The sequence below is a fragment of the Marmota monax genome, unplaced genomic scaffold, assembly GCF_021218885.2.
Source record: "Marmota monax isolate L192 unplaced genomic scaffold, Marmota_monax_Labrador192_F-V1.1 WCK01_AAM20220418_F8-fsc00024, whole genome shotgun sequence".
Classification (NCBI taxonomy): domain Eukaryota; kingdom Metazoa; phylum Chordata; class Mammalia; order Rodentia; family Sciuridae; genus Marmota; species Marmota monax.
Window position 1 is genome coordinate 25,999,848 of NW_026695224.1, and position 16,785 is coordinate 26,016,632.

General features: G+C 43.7%; 1 protein-coding gene across 1 annotated transcript; it reads left to right on the forward strand.

The window, feature by feature from the left end:
• Positions 1–2,516: 2,516 nt before the first annotated feature.
• On the forward strand, positions 2,517–13,658 carry Gabarapl2 (GABA type A receptor associated protein like 2). The gene is made up of 4 exons (XM_046434585.2): positions 2,517–2,673; positions 3,028–3,083; positions 4,182–4,354; positions 13,051–13,658. The coding sequence occupies exons 1-4, from the start codon at positions 2,640–2,642 to the stop codon at positions 13,157–13,159; spliced, it is 372 nt and encodes a 123-aa protein (XP_046290541.1). The 5' UTR covers positions 2,517–2,639; the 3' UTR covers positions 13,160–13,658.
• The last annotated feature ends 3,127 nt before the right edge of the window (positions 13,659–16,785 follow it).

Below are 16,785 nucleotides of genomic sequence, written 5' to 3' on the forward strand. Positions count from 1 at the left end.
GTCATTGCATGTGTCTATTATCCTATTTCTCCTTCTGATTCAGCTCCTCAACTAACCACCTCCTCTAGGAATGCATCCATGGATCTTAGAACAGTCAACAGCTAAATACAATGACCCAATAGATAAAGAAGATGATGGATGCATATTAAGGCAGATCATACAAGCCAATTAGAATGGCGAACTGAAAAAAGATATCAAAAAAGCACATGAGGAAAGTACATCATTGGGACATTAGGAGATAAGCCTATGAGTTGGTGATCTTTTCCCTGAGAAGTATACTTAGTGTTTACACATTGCCTGCTTGGACTAGGGCACAATGACCAGCTGTGTAAAGGGAAGCAAGGGGCCTTGAATCCAATCCTTTTTCTTTATTGGGGGGGGAGGCAGTACTGGGGCACTTTACCACTGAGCTACATCCCAGTCCTTTTTAATTTTTGAGACAAGGTGAGACAGGTTAAGTAGCCCTCGCTTCAATTCCCAGCTACACACACACACACACACACACACACACGTTATATATACACATGTGTATATGTGTGTGTGTATACCCATATGTGTATCTCTCGAATGCAACTGTTTTCCATCACCTCCACAGACACCATCGTTGTCTAATCCAGTGTTATTTTCCACCTGGATTATTACAATCTACTCTTAATGATTTCCCTGCTTCTACCCTCATTTCCCTACCGTCTCTAACTATTTACACAGAAACTAGTCTGATTTTTTTTAAAATACTTTTTTAGTTGTCAATGGACTTTATTTATTTACATGCAGTGCTGAGAATTGAACCCAGTGCCTCATACAGGCTAGGCAAGGGTCTACCATTGAGCCACAACCCCAGCCCTTTTTTGTCATTTTTGGTGCCAGGGATTGAACCCACAGCCTTGCACATGCTAAACATGCATTCTACCAGTGAGCTTAATTCTATGCATCTTAGCCCTGATTGTTTTAAAAGGTCCCAATGTGTTTGTTACAATTCTGTTTAAACCCCTTTACTCACTTCTCATCTCATTCTAGTAAAATCCAAAGTTCTTTGCATGGAATTCATAGTGCCACACACATTGGTATCTTTGATCTCATCTCCTGACACACTTGTTATTCAGCTCCAGGCATGGGAGTTCTTCACATTCCTGGTGTATTCCAACTACTTTATCTAATTAGCATTCTATCCCACCATCACTCTTTAGCAACCTACCAGGCTCTATTTTTCTAAATAGCACCTATCATTACCTGACATTTATTTTTTGTCTTATCCCATTAGAATACAAATCCCATGACAGCAAGGGTGTTGTGTGTTTTGCTCACTGTTTTTCCCCAGCCTCTGGAACAGTGTACTTGTATGCAACAATACCATTTCAAAGCATGAAATTCAAAGAATTTTTCGCTCCATTAAACAAAAATCTATTCTGGTTGCTCCAAATCACAATCTTAAAATAACAAAAATACTTTTAGAATGAAGCTAGATTCCACAGCACCCATCAGGAATTTCAGCTACAGGGAATGATGAATTACAGTGCTCAGACATACAGGCCTGAGAGATGCATCAGAATCACAAGCACGTGACAGAGGTCATGTGTGTAATTATGTGAATATTCTTGTTACATGTTCACTAGTTCATAAACAGATGATGACCCAGACCAGACTTCCTTGATGACTCTGCTTGGTAAAAAGGTATTACATCACTGAATGGAGAACCTCAAGGATATGCCTAGGCAGGTGACACACATGCTGAGTCCAGATGTGATTGGTAAGTCACTCCCACTGCCAGACAGGCAACTTGTCTCATGACCAGTTCTCAGAGGAATTCTCCAAGTCTAAGGATGAACATTCTTTGCCTCTGTCAGATAAGGATAAGGGCTTTCTGTGATCAGTGATGTTACACCACTCAAATGCATATTTGTCAATGAATTCCACTACTGTGTATAAAGCACCAATACAAATTAATTAAAAATGTGTATTTGTTATATCTTTCCTAGATGTTTATTCAAATTCTTACTCATGAATTAAAGAAAGAAATGGGATATGTTTAAATCCAGGGCAACCTATTATGCACTCTCCAATAATGGACCCCAGGTGGTCACCAGTAGCCCTCCACACACAGAGCCCACGAACTAGTCTCCTCCAAATATTAAGCCCTAGACCTGTCACCAATCCAAAAAATATTCCCCAAACATTTCCCTTGTCATCGACAATCACTAGAAACCTCTTCTGTCATTAATAACCCCAATACGCAGTCACCAAAGCCACTTCTCCCAAAAATACCCCTTTCTATAAGTGCCCTATATTATTAGTCTCATTCTTTCCGGAACCCCACGGCCCCGACACCACACTCCTGTCCACCCCTAGCCGGCGTCCACAACATCACTCACGCACGCACCCGGTAGCCACCGTCCAGTTTTCACCTTCCCCACCCTCCCGCAGCTCCTCGGCCCCGCCCCCTGAGAGGGCCCCGCCCCCAGGTGAGGCGCCCTATCGAATGGCGCCGGAAGCCCCGCCCTGACCGGTTGCTAGGCTCTGGCAGCAGGAAGTCCCGCCTGTCGTGTAGTCGCCGCCAGCGCCGCCGCTGTCGTTGTTGTTGTGGTCGGTTCGCTCAACTCCGCGGCTCCGAGAGCCGGGTTCGTCCCCTCCCCGCCGCCGCCATGAAGTGGATGTTCAAGGAGGACCACTCGCTGGGTAAGCAGTCGGCCGCCTGCCCAGCGGCAGGGGACCGGAGCGGCGGGAGAGCCCCCTCCCCCACCGGGCCGCTCTGGGCCAGGGCGGGCGGGGCAGATGCCGCGCTCCGGGCTCGGGTCGCCAAGGCCCTGCCACCTCCCCATCCCTGGGCCCTTCACTGACCGGTTGCCACCTCCGCGGGTTCTTCCGGGAACTAGGGGACGAAGGACTGCGGCTGTGGGGACGACACATCAGGGCCCGGGGTGTGCACGGGTCGCTGGGGGGGGGGGAAGGGCGGAGGAGGGACAGCGGCCCGGGAACCGAGGACCTGCCGGCGGGCAGGCGCGACGTCAGCTCGGTGTGTTTCTCTCACAGAACATAGATGCGTGGAATCCGCGAAGATCCGAGCGAAGTATCCTGACCGGGTTCCAGTGAGTGTTTGGACCCTCGCCCCCTCACCCCACTGTCACCTGTGTCGTTGAGGAGCCGTGATAGGGCCTTAGGCCATTCAACAGTTGACAAGTTGGGGTTCCAGTCCCTGTAGCAGATGGGCCAGTCTGGGTCGGGGCGGCGGCGGCCAGGGGGTAAGGGGCTAGGGCTGGTGCTGTTCAGGTGCCTCAGTGCTGAATCTCCCGATCTAGGCCAGTGAGCTGTCTGCAGTCTCTGGGCTCCCTCGCCAATTATGTAAGGAACGATGTTCTAGGACAGGGCAACAGGTCACTGCCACTTTGGGAATGGTGGTGGAGACTGTCACTTTAGTCTTGGAAGTGATACTTTAGTCCCAGGACCTTCATCTTTAACTTTGAACCTCTATCTTTACTAGCTTCTTTTCTTCACCCTGACCCTGTCATCATGCCTGACCAAAAAAAAAAAAATCTGAAATTTTTTTCCCTTTAATCAATAATACAAATGATCTGATATTTCATGGGGCGGGGGGATAGTTTCTATTATCCTTATTGATTTTCAAGGGACATCGTGGTCTGTTATTATAGCTCTTTGCTTGTAACCGATTCCTTTGGGGAGGGAGCTGGAGGGGCAAATTCAAAACCTGTTCAGAGAGAAGTAACAGCCCATATGAACAGCTTTATTCTTGACTGGCTGGGATTGCCAAGCATGTTATAAGTCCATTCATCCTTGTTTCCTGTGTTCCTTGGGATCTTACTTCTCCAGTAGTGTGGGTCCATTCTGGGGTACTAGAGTAAGAGGCCATTGGAGAAACCCTCACCAGATTTTCTTGTGTCTGCCTGGATAAAATGTTGAAAAGCTTAGTAGCTGTATTTCTCTTTCAAATGCTGAGATCAGGGGTGAGAGAGATAATTGACCACAGAAAAGCACTTAGGTTTTCCCTATAACACAGTTATATTGGTTCTTAGCCTCCAGAGTGTGGCTTATTAAGTCATGGGCATATTTTCTCATGCTATGCAGTTTCCCACCCACATCCCTCCCCACACTGTTCATCACCTCCCTGACAGTGTAAGGCCAGAGCCTCATTTAGGAAATCCAGTCTTGACCTCTTCTTACTTTTCCAGGTGATTGTGGAAAAAGTCTCTGGCTCTCAGATTGTTGACATTGACAAACGGAAGTACTTGGTTCCATCTGACATCACTGTGGCCCAGTTCATGTGGATCATCAGGAAAAGGATCCAGCTTCCTTCTGAAAAGGCAATCTTCTTGTTTGTGGATAAGACAGTCCCACAGTCCAGGTGAGAGATGTTTACTAGATGAGCCCTCTGGTATTAGACATCTCTTTGGCTGCTTATTGAACTCAAAACTTTGGAGGTCTGGAAACTCTAGGGGTCCTGACCCTGCAAATGTGGAGCCACAACCATAGCTCCAGGAAAATAATAAAGGGCTGAAATACTTTTGAGTGAACTTTGGCTCAAGAAAATAAGACAAGGTTGGACTTTAAAAGAAAATGTTCTAGCTTCAGATTCCCTTATTCAGGTTTAAGCCACAGATAGAATTTAGGCCTGAAATGAGGTTTTCTGCTAATGGTTCCTGAAATCAGCACTGTTGCTCTCCACTGGAAGCTTATGGGCCCTCCTGAGGCTCAGCTTCAGTTAATAATCGTGCTTGCTACAAAAGTCTGCTCTTTGCCATTGTGAGTCAGTGTCTTCCTGATCCTTAAGTCTGATAAAATAGCTGCTGTCCAGTTAAGGACTCTGAAGTCCCTTCACAGACCTGTACTACCTTTGTCAGCTTAATTGTTGTGCTGCCTGTTGACACCTGAATCTAGACAGGAGCACTGTAATTTCTCTCTTCAGTGTAGTTGACAATTCAGCTTTAGTGCCCTGTGAAAAATGGACAGGCTCAGTTTGAATCTTTGGTCAGTCCTTTCCTAGTACTGATTGGGCACTTCTGAGCTCAGAACTAGATTCTGGCCCCCTCAGTGTAAATTCCTGGTCACATCTTAGTGACTCAAACTAGGTTTCATGTTACCACCCAAAAGTAAACTTCTAAAAGCTAAGGTTTCATGCCTATAATTCCAGTGACTTGAGAGGCTGAGACAGGAGGATCCCAAGGTTGAGGTCAGCCTGGGCAACTTAGTGAGACACTGTCTCGAAGTAAAATAAGGAGAGCTAGGGATTCAGTGGTAGAGCACTTGCCTAGCATGCATGAGACCCTGGGTTCAGTCCCCAGTATTGTAATCAATCAGTCAATCAATAGTTAAGGTGTTCATCAGCCCTGGGAACTAGCCAGAATATGTTCCTGTTAAATTCTTAAAAGCTCCAGAAGAGGCCTGAGCCAAATTCCAGACCTTATTTTTACTAAAGGTGAAAAACTGGCTATTCTTTGGTCTGATTGCTGCTTTCACAGTCTCTACCACCTCCACTTCCTGTTGTGTGTTAGCAAGGCGGGGCAGGAAAGAAATGAAAGGCACTGCTCTTTGAGTGCCTTGGTCTGCTATTGCTGTAGCTCTGGAAGCTGTGGTGGTGTTTCTAGTAGTGATCTTGTCACTGTTGGGATCTTGTAGCCTCCCTTTATAGGCCTCTGGGCAGTGTGTTAGCAGGGGAGGAGACCTTGGGCCCCTGAGGTCACTCTCAGCTTCCCTTAAGGTGTTGGAGGAGGAAAATCTTATTTCATACCACCTGGAACTTTACAGAGCCTTGGCGATCCTATTTTCCTTCTTCCTGGAGGTGGTGGTAGCTTAGTCGGAGGAAGTAGATGACTAGGATCTATGGCATTTAGTTTATTTTTCTCCATGCTGATCTTCTGATACTCCTTGAGGAAATGAAGCAGGCTTTTGGAAACATTATTTCTCTGATGGTGCCATGGTAATCTAGCAATTAAAATGGCTGTAGATTTTATGAGCTACCCCTTTTTTATTATCCCTGAGATAAATAGAATTGGAAATGAAAAGTGATTCTCAGGTCAGGAGAGGTTGCTTCAGGGCCATTTTCTCTCCAAGCCCCATTTGCCTTTTCAGTCTGGGAGAATCCTTCCTAAAGTAGATTATATGTGACCCAAATCTGGATTTTTATTTGCAGTAAATAAAGTTGAACCCTTGAACCTGGAATGCTCTACCACTATACCCCGAGTCCTTATTGTTTTTGTTTTTCAAATTTTGAGACATATGGGGCTGGAGATATAGTTCAGTTGGTTGAGTGCCTGGCTCCCATGCGCAAGGCCCTGGGTTCAATCCCCAGCACCATAAAAAAAAAGTTGCTAAGGCTGGCCTCAAACTTGCCTCAGACTACTGAATTGCTTGGACTATAGGCATGCCCATCACGCCTAGCAACAAAGAGGAATTTTAGAACTCAAATCCTCACTCTTCAGGATGTAGAGAAAGAACATCAGCTGGGGCCCCTCTGCCCAGGTCCATAGCACTTTTGGGTACAGTTAATGATATCTTGCCCCACAATTTATGTAGCCATTCTTTGTTCATCTTGGAGTTTTATTCTTTTTTTTTCTTTTTTTGTATTGGGGATTGAACCTAGGGATGCTTAATTACTCAGCCACATCCCCAGCCCTTTTATTTATTTTTTATTTTGAAACCAGGTCTTGCTAAGTTGCTTAGGGTCTTGCTAAATTGCTTAGGCTGGCCTTGAACTTGGATCCTGCTGCCTCAGTCTCACAGTCTGGGATTATAGACCTTTGCCACCACACCCAGCTTATCTTGGAGTTTTATTCTTTTTCTTTTTCTTTTTTTTTTTGTAGATGGATGGCATCGTTTTTTAATTTATTTTTTTAATGTGGTGCTGAGGATTGAACCCAGTGCCTCACACACATGCTAGGCAAGCGCTCTGCCACTGAGCTACAGCCCTAGCCCTGGAGTTTTACTCTTAAAACCAAATTTGTTTATAAACAAAAAAGGCATGTGACACCATCAGGCCTTATGCAAATGTAATCACCCATAGCAACACAAAAGAAAGTGAATAGCCTCCTCTTTAGCTCTTTTCCAGCCTCCTTGGGGAAGCCTGGAGTCTCTTTTAACCTTCATCCAGTGCTTGCAGCCTGCAGAGAGTAGCTGGGGAAATCAGAACATACAGAGGATGCATCAGGCCTGCAGGAGCTCTTCTTGCATAATTGACAGGTCTGCACAGGAATCACTTATGCCTGAGGCTGAAGAAGTAACTTCAGTTATTTTTGCCTTGAGGTTTCATTATAGTTTAGAATAATTAGAGTTAAATAGAAACGGGTTTATCCCTAAGAGTTTTACTTCCTTAATTCTTTCTGAATTCTTGTTTTAATAAATGGGGGAATCTCACTTTCCTTTTTCACTTAGCAGTGGAAAGCTGAATTTTCAGTTTAGGTACCTGTATCAGGAATCAGGGCAAAACCAGAAAGGGAACTAACTTGACAGAACTGACAAAGAACATAAGTTTCCCAGCCATGGCCTTAGCGGGGAACCCAGATCTGGCAATGGTCTTGTATCTTTAGAGCACAGACAGGAATCATCTTCTTTTTTTGGTGGGGGATGAGAGTGCCAGGGATTGAACTCGGGAGCACTCAACATCTCCAGCCCTATTTTTTTTTTTTTTTTAAGTCCATTTCTTTCTTTCTTTCTTTCTTTTTTTTTTTTTTAAGAGAGATTGAGAGAGAGAGAGAGAGAGAGAGAGGATTTTAATATTTATTTTTTTTAGTTCTCGGCAGACACAACATCTTTGTTTGTATGTGGTGCTGAGGATCGAACCCGGGCCGCACGCATGCCAGGCGAGTGCGCTACGCTACCGTTTGAGCCACATCCCCAGCCCTATTTCTTGTATTTTATTTAGAGACAGGGTCTCATTGAGTTGCTTAGCACCTTGCCATTGCTGAGGCTGGCTTTGAACTCGGTCCTCCTGCCTCAGCCTCCCTAGCCTCTGGGATTATAGGCATGCAGCTAGGAATCTTAATTCCCTGTTTAAAAATAGAAACAAAAGTCTGTTATTAAATATCTAAAATATTATAATTCGACATCACGAAACTGGTACTGTTAAAGATGATGGTGTCTTATGGTACATCCTTTATTTAGAAATGAGCTTAAATTAGCAATTTTGGTGCTGGGGATAAAGTTCAGTTGGTAGAGTGCTTGCCTTGCATGAACAAGGCCCTTGGTTCAATACCCAGCACACACACACAAAAAAAAAAATTTAGCAATCTTGATCATTTCTGGGTAAATACCACAGGGTTTATTTCAGCAATGGAACAAGGTCTGTTCATTTCAGAGAAAAATCTGATAAACAGGTATAACCTGAATTTCTTTATATTTTAGAATCTTGGGGATCTTTCAGAATGAATATATACATAGACATCCACATGTATATACAATCTATACACATATATACATATGTAAATAATTTTAAAAAAAAACTTTTTATTATTGAGGATTGAACCCAGAAATATTTTTACCAATGAACTACATCTCCAGTCCTTTTTTTGGTGGGGGTTGGGGGAGAACCAGGGATTAAACTCAGGGATGCTTAACCACTGAGCCACATCTCCAACCCCTTCTTATTTTTTGAGACAGAGTCTCACTAAGTTGCTTAGGGACTCACTAAGTTCCTGAGGCTGGCTTTGGACTTGGAATCCTTCTGTCTCAGCCTCCTGAGTTGCTGGGATTATAGACATGTGCCACCATGCTGGGCCTTTTTTTTTTTTAATGTTTTATTTTGAGACAGGATCTCCCTAAGTTACCTAGACAGGTCTTGAACTTGCCATCCTCCAGCCTCAGCCTCCTTTAGCTGGGATTACAGGTGTGTGTCACCATTCCTGGCTCTTCAGGGCCATATGAACTTTTCCTTTTCAGCCATTATGTTTCCAATTTCCATAGTAGTGGTTACTGTCCTCTGTCTTTACCCCACCTATCCTCCTGCTGAGAAATAAGTCCAGGTCCAGTGAAAGGACATGGGTTCCTCAGCAGATGGCTGGCCAGTGTGTTTCTCAGTCCAGCCAGTTTATGAGTCAGCCTGAATCGTAGCCTCTGTGACCTGCCCTTGATCTGGGGCTGACAGCAGGTTTCACATGGATTCAGTACTCATAGTTGTAGATCAGCCTCCCTCAATTCATAGGGCTGTTGAGTAGCATAAAACTAATGTTTGAGGCTGGGGATGTTGCTCTGTGGTAGGGCGCTTGCCTAGTGTGCATGAGTCCCCGAGTTCAATCCCCAGCACTGTAAAACAAAACAAAAATTAATGTTTACCTTCAGGAGCATGGCTATTTTTGGATGTGGATCTTGCTGAAACTTGCCCTTTTTTGTTGGTTAATTCCTCCAGTGCAAAAGTAGTTTTGCCTGGGTCTGTGTGATCCTGAATAGAGGAGTGGGGAACAAAGTTTTAGGAAAAAATTTAGGTTCATCTCACTCAGTACTTCAGGGTCCTACCTCACCTTAGATTGGCCGCATGCCTTCCATTTGTCATTATCTTTTCTTGTTTCTTTCCTCATCAGACTTAGAAGGTGGCAGTGCCCCTGACATCCAGGCAGCATCCTTCTCAGATGTGTGTATGAAGTACTTGATGACACAGCATTAGGCATGCATACGCAGGACTGGAGGTTACCTTTGGGTGTCTTCTAAGCCACCTCCCACTAACTTGAGCAGGAAGCCTTGGAGTTGCAGTGCTGCTTGTGAGATGTTCCACCACCTAGCTGGCCTGGGTAGCGTAGCTGGGCAGAAGCATTAGAGTTGCCTCTATGCTTCAGGGTTCTCGGCCATTCCAAACAATTCAGTGCTTGTGGCTCAGGCCTCTGGATTTTGAGAGGGGAGCTCGTTCCCTGAGAGGCTTATGGAATGTGTTCCAAACCAACATACCAGCCTTCTGCTATACAGACTACCTGCTGAGTAAGGTTACATTTTGCCCCCCTGTACTTCCACTTGAATGCACTTTTAATGGGTCTTTAAACAATTTTTTTTTTTTTTAAACTCTGTTTGTGGTCCAGCTCTTTTTGGCTCCTGCCAAGTTATTCTGACATTGCATGAGTGTAGTCCAGTCCCGAAACGGCTATTTTCAAGTCATTTGACCATACCAATGTGCCATGGCAGCCACTGAAGCCTCAAAATCAGGAAGTTGTGTAGCATTGAGCACTGTCTGGTTATCAAGTTCCTTGCCCTACTATAAGGACACACTACTTTGCTGTCAACTATATAGAACTTCCACATGATTCTTTGTGGGAAAAAAACAGGGTTGGACTGTACATTAGGCACAACCATTAGCTGTCACATTACAACATCAGAAAAGACATAAGTCTTTCTTTCTTAGAGGGAGCACAAGTTGATGATAAGAATGTTTCCTAGTTTTGTGACATAGGGTGCATTATTTGACCTCTCTGTGCCTTAGTTTTCGTATCTTTGAACTGTGAATTGTGATAGCACTTGCTTTATAGGATTGTTATGGGGATCGAAGGACTTAACCTGTGTTATGTATTTGGAACAGTGTTTGGCCCATGCTTGCTGTTATAACTAGGATTTTTATCAGCCTCTGTTGTTGCTTGGGCATTGCTTAAACTGACAAAACCAATTTTTACTTAAAAGACAATGGAATCTCAAAACAGAAAGAAGCAAAAGCCACATTTTTATGGGCCTCTACCCTGCCAAAAGTCAGGGCTGTCTCAGAACCTGCCTTAGTAGTGGTTCTGTAGTCATTGCTCACTGTGCGCACCATAGAGTCTGGGGTAGGCTGCTGGTATGTATGAAGTTCCATGAGTATTTCTTATTTAGTAGTGGATTTAGAGTCATTGCACTAGGGCTTCTAACTTGCTAGGGAAAGAGCAGAACGTGGTCTCCCAAATGGAACCCAACTAAGTGCCAGGGGACGGTTGTCTTTGTATTGCAGTGTCTGCTAACTGTGTTAACACATTTGGTGGTGGCAATGGTGAGATGTTACCACAGGTCTCATTTGTGGCACCCTGAACACTGACCATGTGGGGTAAAGAGAGTTGTGGCACTAGCTTTAATTGTTTTCTTAGTAGTCTCATCCTGAAGAGTCTCAAATAAAACTGGGTTTTCTCTCCAGGCATTCTGTCACTGGGTAAAAATCTGGGGAGGCTCAGCTGCATGTTCAAGCTCTTCTGCTGGTTGCTGGCTTTGTACTCACTTCCTGGTTTCCTACTCCCTGGTAATATGGGCTCTTAAAGATGAGCATCTCCCCGCACCCACAAAAGAATGTTTCTTTATTCTCAACTTGGCTGCATAAGGACTCATCTTAGGCATTTAAAAATGTGCTAATGCCTGGGTCCCTCCTCCAGAGATTCTTAATTGTCTGGGGTGGGGCTTGGGCAGGGAGATCTTTGTAAAGTTCCCCAGTGATTCTGATGTGCAGTCAAGGTGGAGACTGAGCACTGTAAGTATTCTCATGAGCTGGATTCCTTCCTCTACCTACCTACGCCCGAGTCCTCACATGTTTTAGGGCATGCAGACCTCATATATGATTTGCAAATTTTCTAGTAGCTACAGTAAAGAAGTAGAAACAGGTGAAATTAATTTTAATAGTTTGACCCTAAATATCTAAAATTTTATCTTTTCAACATTTAATCAAAATTGAGATTATTTCACTTTCATACTAAGTCTTTGAAATCTTGTGTTTTACACTTATAGTACATCCTAGTTCAGACAAGCCACATTTCAATTGCTGAATGTAGTCAGAGGCTGCTGTATTGGACAGCATCGATACAGGACATTTTTGTCACAGCAGACATTTTTATTAAACAGAGCTGTTCCAGGGAGTTCTTATTTTACAAATTCCAGGTCAAGAGATCCTCACAGGGTCACTGTTCTTATTTTACAGGATGCTGGCAGCAGGCCATTTCATATTCATAGCCGTCCACCCCGCATCCTTAATAGTCTTCCCACACAGCTGTCCCAAGCTTGAAAATGGTGCAGGAAGAATAGAAAAGGAGAAAACAAAATCCCCTTTTATAGATGTGCCTGTGTCTGTTTACATGTGGGTCCCAGTCAGCCCACTAGCAGCAAAGCAGCAGGGGGTGGGGCTGCCATTGCTTTACCAGGTTGAGGCCTGGGACTCCTCTCTAATCAGGCTGCCCCCACACCTGGTTTACATGTTGAGACTTGTCAAGGCTGTTAACCTCAAATGTCTGAGGTGAGCTTTTAGACGAGCATCTTACTGCTGCTTCTAGTTACAGTGTCGTTCGTGGTCACACGTTTAGCACGCATACGCCTCCTGCTGTCTCAGGTAGTTGCATGGTGTCGTGGTGTTACTAGTCTCACTCTGGAGTTGGGACAATTCAATTTCATGACAGAACTAGATTAGATTTCCACTGCAGTCTGTTTTATGGTCTAGGGAAAGCCAGCTTCCCACCCACACTTTTAGTTTAAGGAAACTCTTTATTTCGGAAGGGTTCTTTGGAGCTTGGGCAGGCAGGCCTCTTTGGATCCCAGATACAGTATGAGCTTTTTTGCCTTATGTGTGAGGGGAGAAACTTCTCTTAGATGATGCTGACGCAGAGGTTTTGGGGACACAGGCTTTGGCTAGGAGCTTCCACAAGAGGAAGCTCCTACCTGTACCTACCATAAGTTATAAATCTTCAAATAAACCAGCCTGGAGGAAAGAGCCCAATATACTCTTTCTTACCAGGGTCCTTTACCCACACAGGAATGGTCTTTAGGCTCTTCATTTTGCTTAGTTTCTCCCACCCCTTGCTCTTGGCATTTAAAAAGAATTCAGGTGCTAACCAGCCTGAGCTCATTCAAGGAGCTGGCTTTTTAAAAGGATTTACTTACATGGTTCTGCTTCTGGACTGGAGGATGGAGAATTTAATTCTGGTTTTATCTACTGATTCCTAATTTGTTTTAATCTTTTCATGGCTCCATTTCCCATCCATAAAACAGATTGCAGGTCATAGCAGATACTGATTCCTGAATTATTTTTTACTATATGTCCCTAAAGATCAAGCTCCTTATCTTTGGGTTTTGCTCTCCTGACACCCAGACTCAATTTTCAATTATGTTTTTTATTTTTCTTTCAAGCCTAACTATGGTACAGCTTTATGAGAAGGAAAAAGATGAAGATGGATTCTTGTATGTGGCCTACAGCGGAGAGAACACTTTTGGCTTCCAAGGGCCAGTGCTGGGCTAGGCTCATCGTTCCTGCTTGTGGATCTTGTAAATAGCCGGCCATTTTCAGTTGTTCCAGAACCTCTTCACATAGAACTATTAGTGCATTTGTAACTGGATTTATTTCTTAATATATTGGAAAGTTTTGTTTCCCTAGACTAGTAAATTATCATACAGAGTTTTATTTTGAGTTTTTCTTTTTGTGCACTGTCCTCATGGCTATATTCTCCAGAGAACTTGTTCCTCTGGGAATCATATTTAATGAAGATATTTCCATAATGAAGTGAGGTAGGTGTGGTATTAAAAATGAAAGGGAAATAAATGATGCATTTAATCTGGATTATGTTTGAAGTGTTAGATGGCTAAGTATTAAAAGCATCCAAATTAAATCCTTAGCAATCAGAACACTTGCTTCACTAGATTCTGCCAACTGCCAATCATGTTGGACTGAGCTAATCTGTTCCTCTTTCTGAAACTATTAAGGTAAATAATTAACAATAAAATTTCCTCTTATAAAGGCATTTCAGTGTGACCATGTTCTTTATTCACTTTCATTTGAATGGGTTAGAGAAATGGTGCCTACTTTTGCCAGGCTGGGAGAAGGGCTTATGGGGGCCGTAGCAGCCCAGTCTGGAACTGGAAGCAGTGTTTGGTATCAAAAGGGGACTTTTTTTTAAAGAATAGTTAATGTATTCACATGGTGCAGGTACCATGAAAAGATAGGAATATGTTGCAAAGTCTTGTTTCCCCCACTGTTTTCTGACTCCTGCCCCTTATGGGAAACTAGTTTTACTGGCATATTTCTTTTTATTATTTTTTTAGTAGTATGCTTAAATATGAATATATGTCCTTATTTTCTTACATTATAAATATATAGATATTGCTTTTTAAAAATATATATTTATTTTTTAGCTGTAGTTGGACACAATACCTTTATTTATTTATTTATTTTATATGGTGCTGAGGATCGAACCCAGGGCCCTGAATCTGCCAGGTGAGCACTTTACCTCTGAGCCCAGCTCGACATTGCTCCCTTACCCCCAGTGCCATGGTTTGAACCCAGGGCCTTCCTTGCACACTCTAGGCAAGCACTCTACCACTGAGCTACATCACTAGTTCTTTTAAAATTTTATATTGAGACAGGTTCTCACTAAATTGGTGAGGCTGCCTCAGCCTCTCAAGTAACTGGAATTACAGGCATGAGCCACACTCCTGGCTACATTGGTTTTTTTCATTTAACATTGTAGCCTGGTGATCTTTCCATATCAAACCATATCAAATATACATACATCCTTTTATTTTTTAACTTTTTCAATATATAAAATGTTGGGGATGTGAAGTATCTAGAATTCTCACACACCCTATTTAAGTGTATGACACCATCACATTCAAAAGCAAGTTGCAAATATCTGGTAAAGTTCAATGTGTATATAATCCACAGCCTATCAAATTCCATTTCTATGTATATATTCTAGAAATAGCCTCACAAAAACAAGAAATGTACATGAACACTGTGACCTCATTTTTATGGCAAAAAAAAAAAAAAAAACAACTAGAAATAAATGTTCATCAACAGGAAAACAGAGATAATAAGTGGCATACTCATACAAAGGAATACTATACAGCAGTTAAAATGAATGAACGAGAGCTGCAGATATGAACATAAATCTACAAATCTCCAATGCTGATTAATGAAAAAAAGCAAGACCAGAAGTTTTTAAATGTGCAAAAGCGCTATATATACTGCTTAATGATATAAACTTATGTAATACAAGTATAAACTGTGCAAAGGAATGAAACACCAAGTTCAGGATGGTGGTTACCACATGGAGGGAGGGGAATAGGGCTAGTGATGGGTGAATGTAGGGTTTTAAAAACATCTATCATGTTTCAGTTCTGAAAATAAAAACCCGAAGCAAATAGAGAAAAATAGTTTAGTTGGGTGGTGGGTATTTATTTTTTACATTGATGTTTGCAATATTTTGTAACTTTTTGGTTTAAGGTCCAACAGTGAGAACAGAGATAGGCCCCTTCTCAGAGGAGTGAATGCAGCTGGCTTTATTTCTTTTTTTCTATTTTTTTTAGTTGTAGATGGACACAACACCTGTATTTTTTTTATTTTTATGTGGTGCTAAGGATGGAAGCCAGTACCCTCCACATGCAAGGCAATCACTCTATCACTGAGCCCCAACCCCAGCCCCAGCCCCTATTTCTTATTTCCCCTTTACTTCTCAGTGCAAGAGAGGCTGGCTTCCAGATCTGCCACTTCCCTGGCCCTGTGTTTGTGGGGGTTACCAAAATAATCTCTCCATTGGACACTTTTTAAAGCTGTTATCTTCCTTGCCTTTCTTTTAATGTTTAATTCTTTTAAAAGTTTAACCCAGGGGTGCTCTACCACTGAGCTGCACCTTCAGCCCTTCTTTATTTTGAAACAGGGTCTCCTTGAGTTGCTGAGGGTGGCCTCAAACTTCAGTCCTCCTGCCTCAAGCCTTCCAATTCACTGGACTACAGGTGTGTGCCACTGCACCTGGCATAATATTTTGCACTTTAGATGCCTCCCTCCTTGAAGCTCCCAATTGGCTATTCCTGTTTTCCTCCAGTCTCTCAGTCACACCCAGTCCTGTGTTTCTCTGCCTGCTCCCTAACTTCCATTTCCCCAGGGCTCCATCCTCAGGAGAGAGGGGCCCCTCTCTTCTCATTCTGTACATTCTTTCTGGATGACTGCATCCTGACCCCTGTCTTCAATGACTTCCTATAAACAGATTGTCCAAGACCATGCTCTTGACTCCAGTTACCACTTTGTCCTGAGCTCCAAACAGCCCCTCCAGATGTCCATGGGAGGCCCTCATCTTGTGGTATCATAGAAGGCTCTGAGAGTGAGTGAGCTCAGCCCCTACTTGCATCTCCTGTCCTCCTCCCAGACCAGCACCCCTTCCTGACACCTTGTTCCATTCTCTCAGGCAGTAACCTGAAGTCATCCTTTACCCTTACTGCAATTTGGATCTGGAATGTCCCCTAAAGTCTCGCATGTTGAAGGTTTGGTTCCCAGTGCAGTCATGTTCGAGGTTGGGCCTTTGGGAAGGTGACTGGATCGTGAGGCTCTACCTCATCAGTGCATTCATCTCTGGGTGGCAATACTGGGAGGGGTGGAAACTGGAGGAGGTGGGGCCTAGCTGGAGGACTTGGGTCACTGGGGACATGCCTGAGAAGCGTGTAGCTGGCCCCTCTTCTCTACTTCCCTGCTGGCTGCCATAAACTGAGCAGCTCTCCAGCACACCCTCCAGCCATAATGCTCTTCCTCACCTCCAGCCTACAGCTATGACCTGGCAGCCCATGGACTGAGACCTCTGAAACCACAGGACAAAAATAAAGATTTCCTCCTGTAAGTTATTTTTCTCAGGTATTTTGTCACAACAGTAAAAACCTGAGGAACATAATGCTTCCTCATCTTCATCCACTGGTCACACTCAGCCTCACAGCCTCTGTGAATTCCTGGTCAGTCCCCATCCCTTGGGCTCCTCAAACCACTGTTGTCTGGGTCTCATCATTTCTCTTCAAAATGCTGCAGTGACCCCTCGACTGTGGCCTCTGCCACTATTCCTGTTCCTGCAATCTGTCCTCTCTGCTGCAGAGGAGGTCAAACTTCCC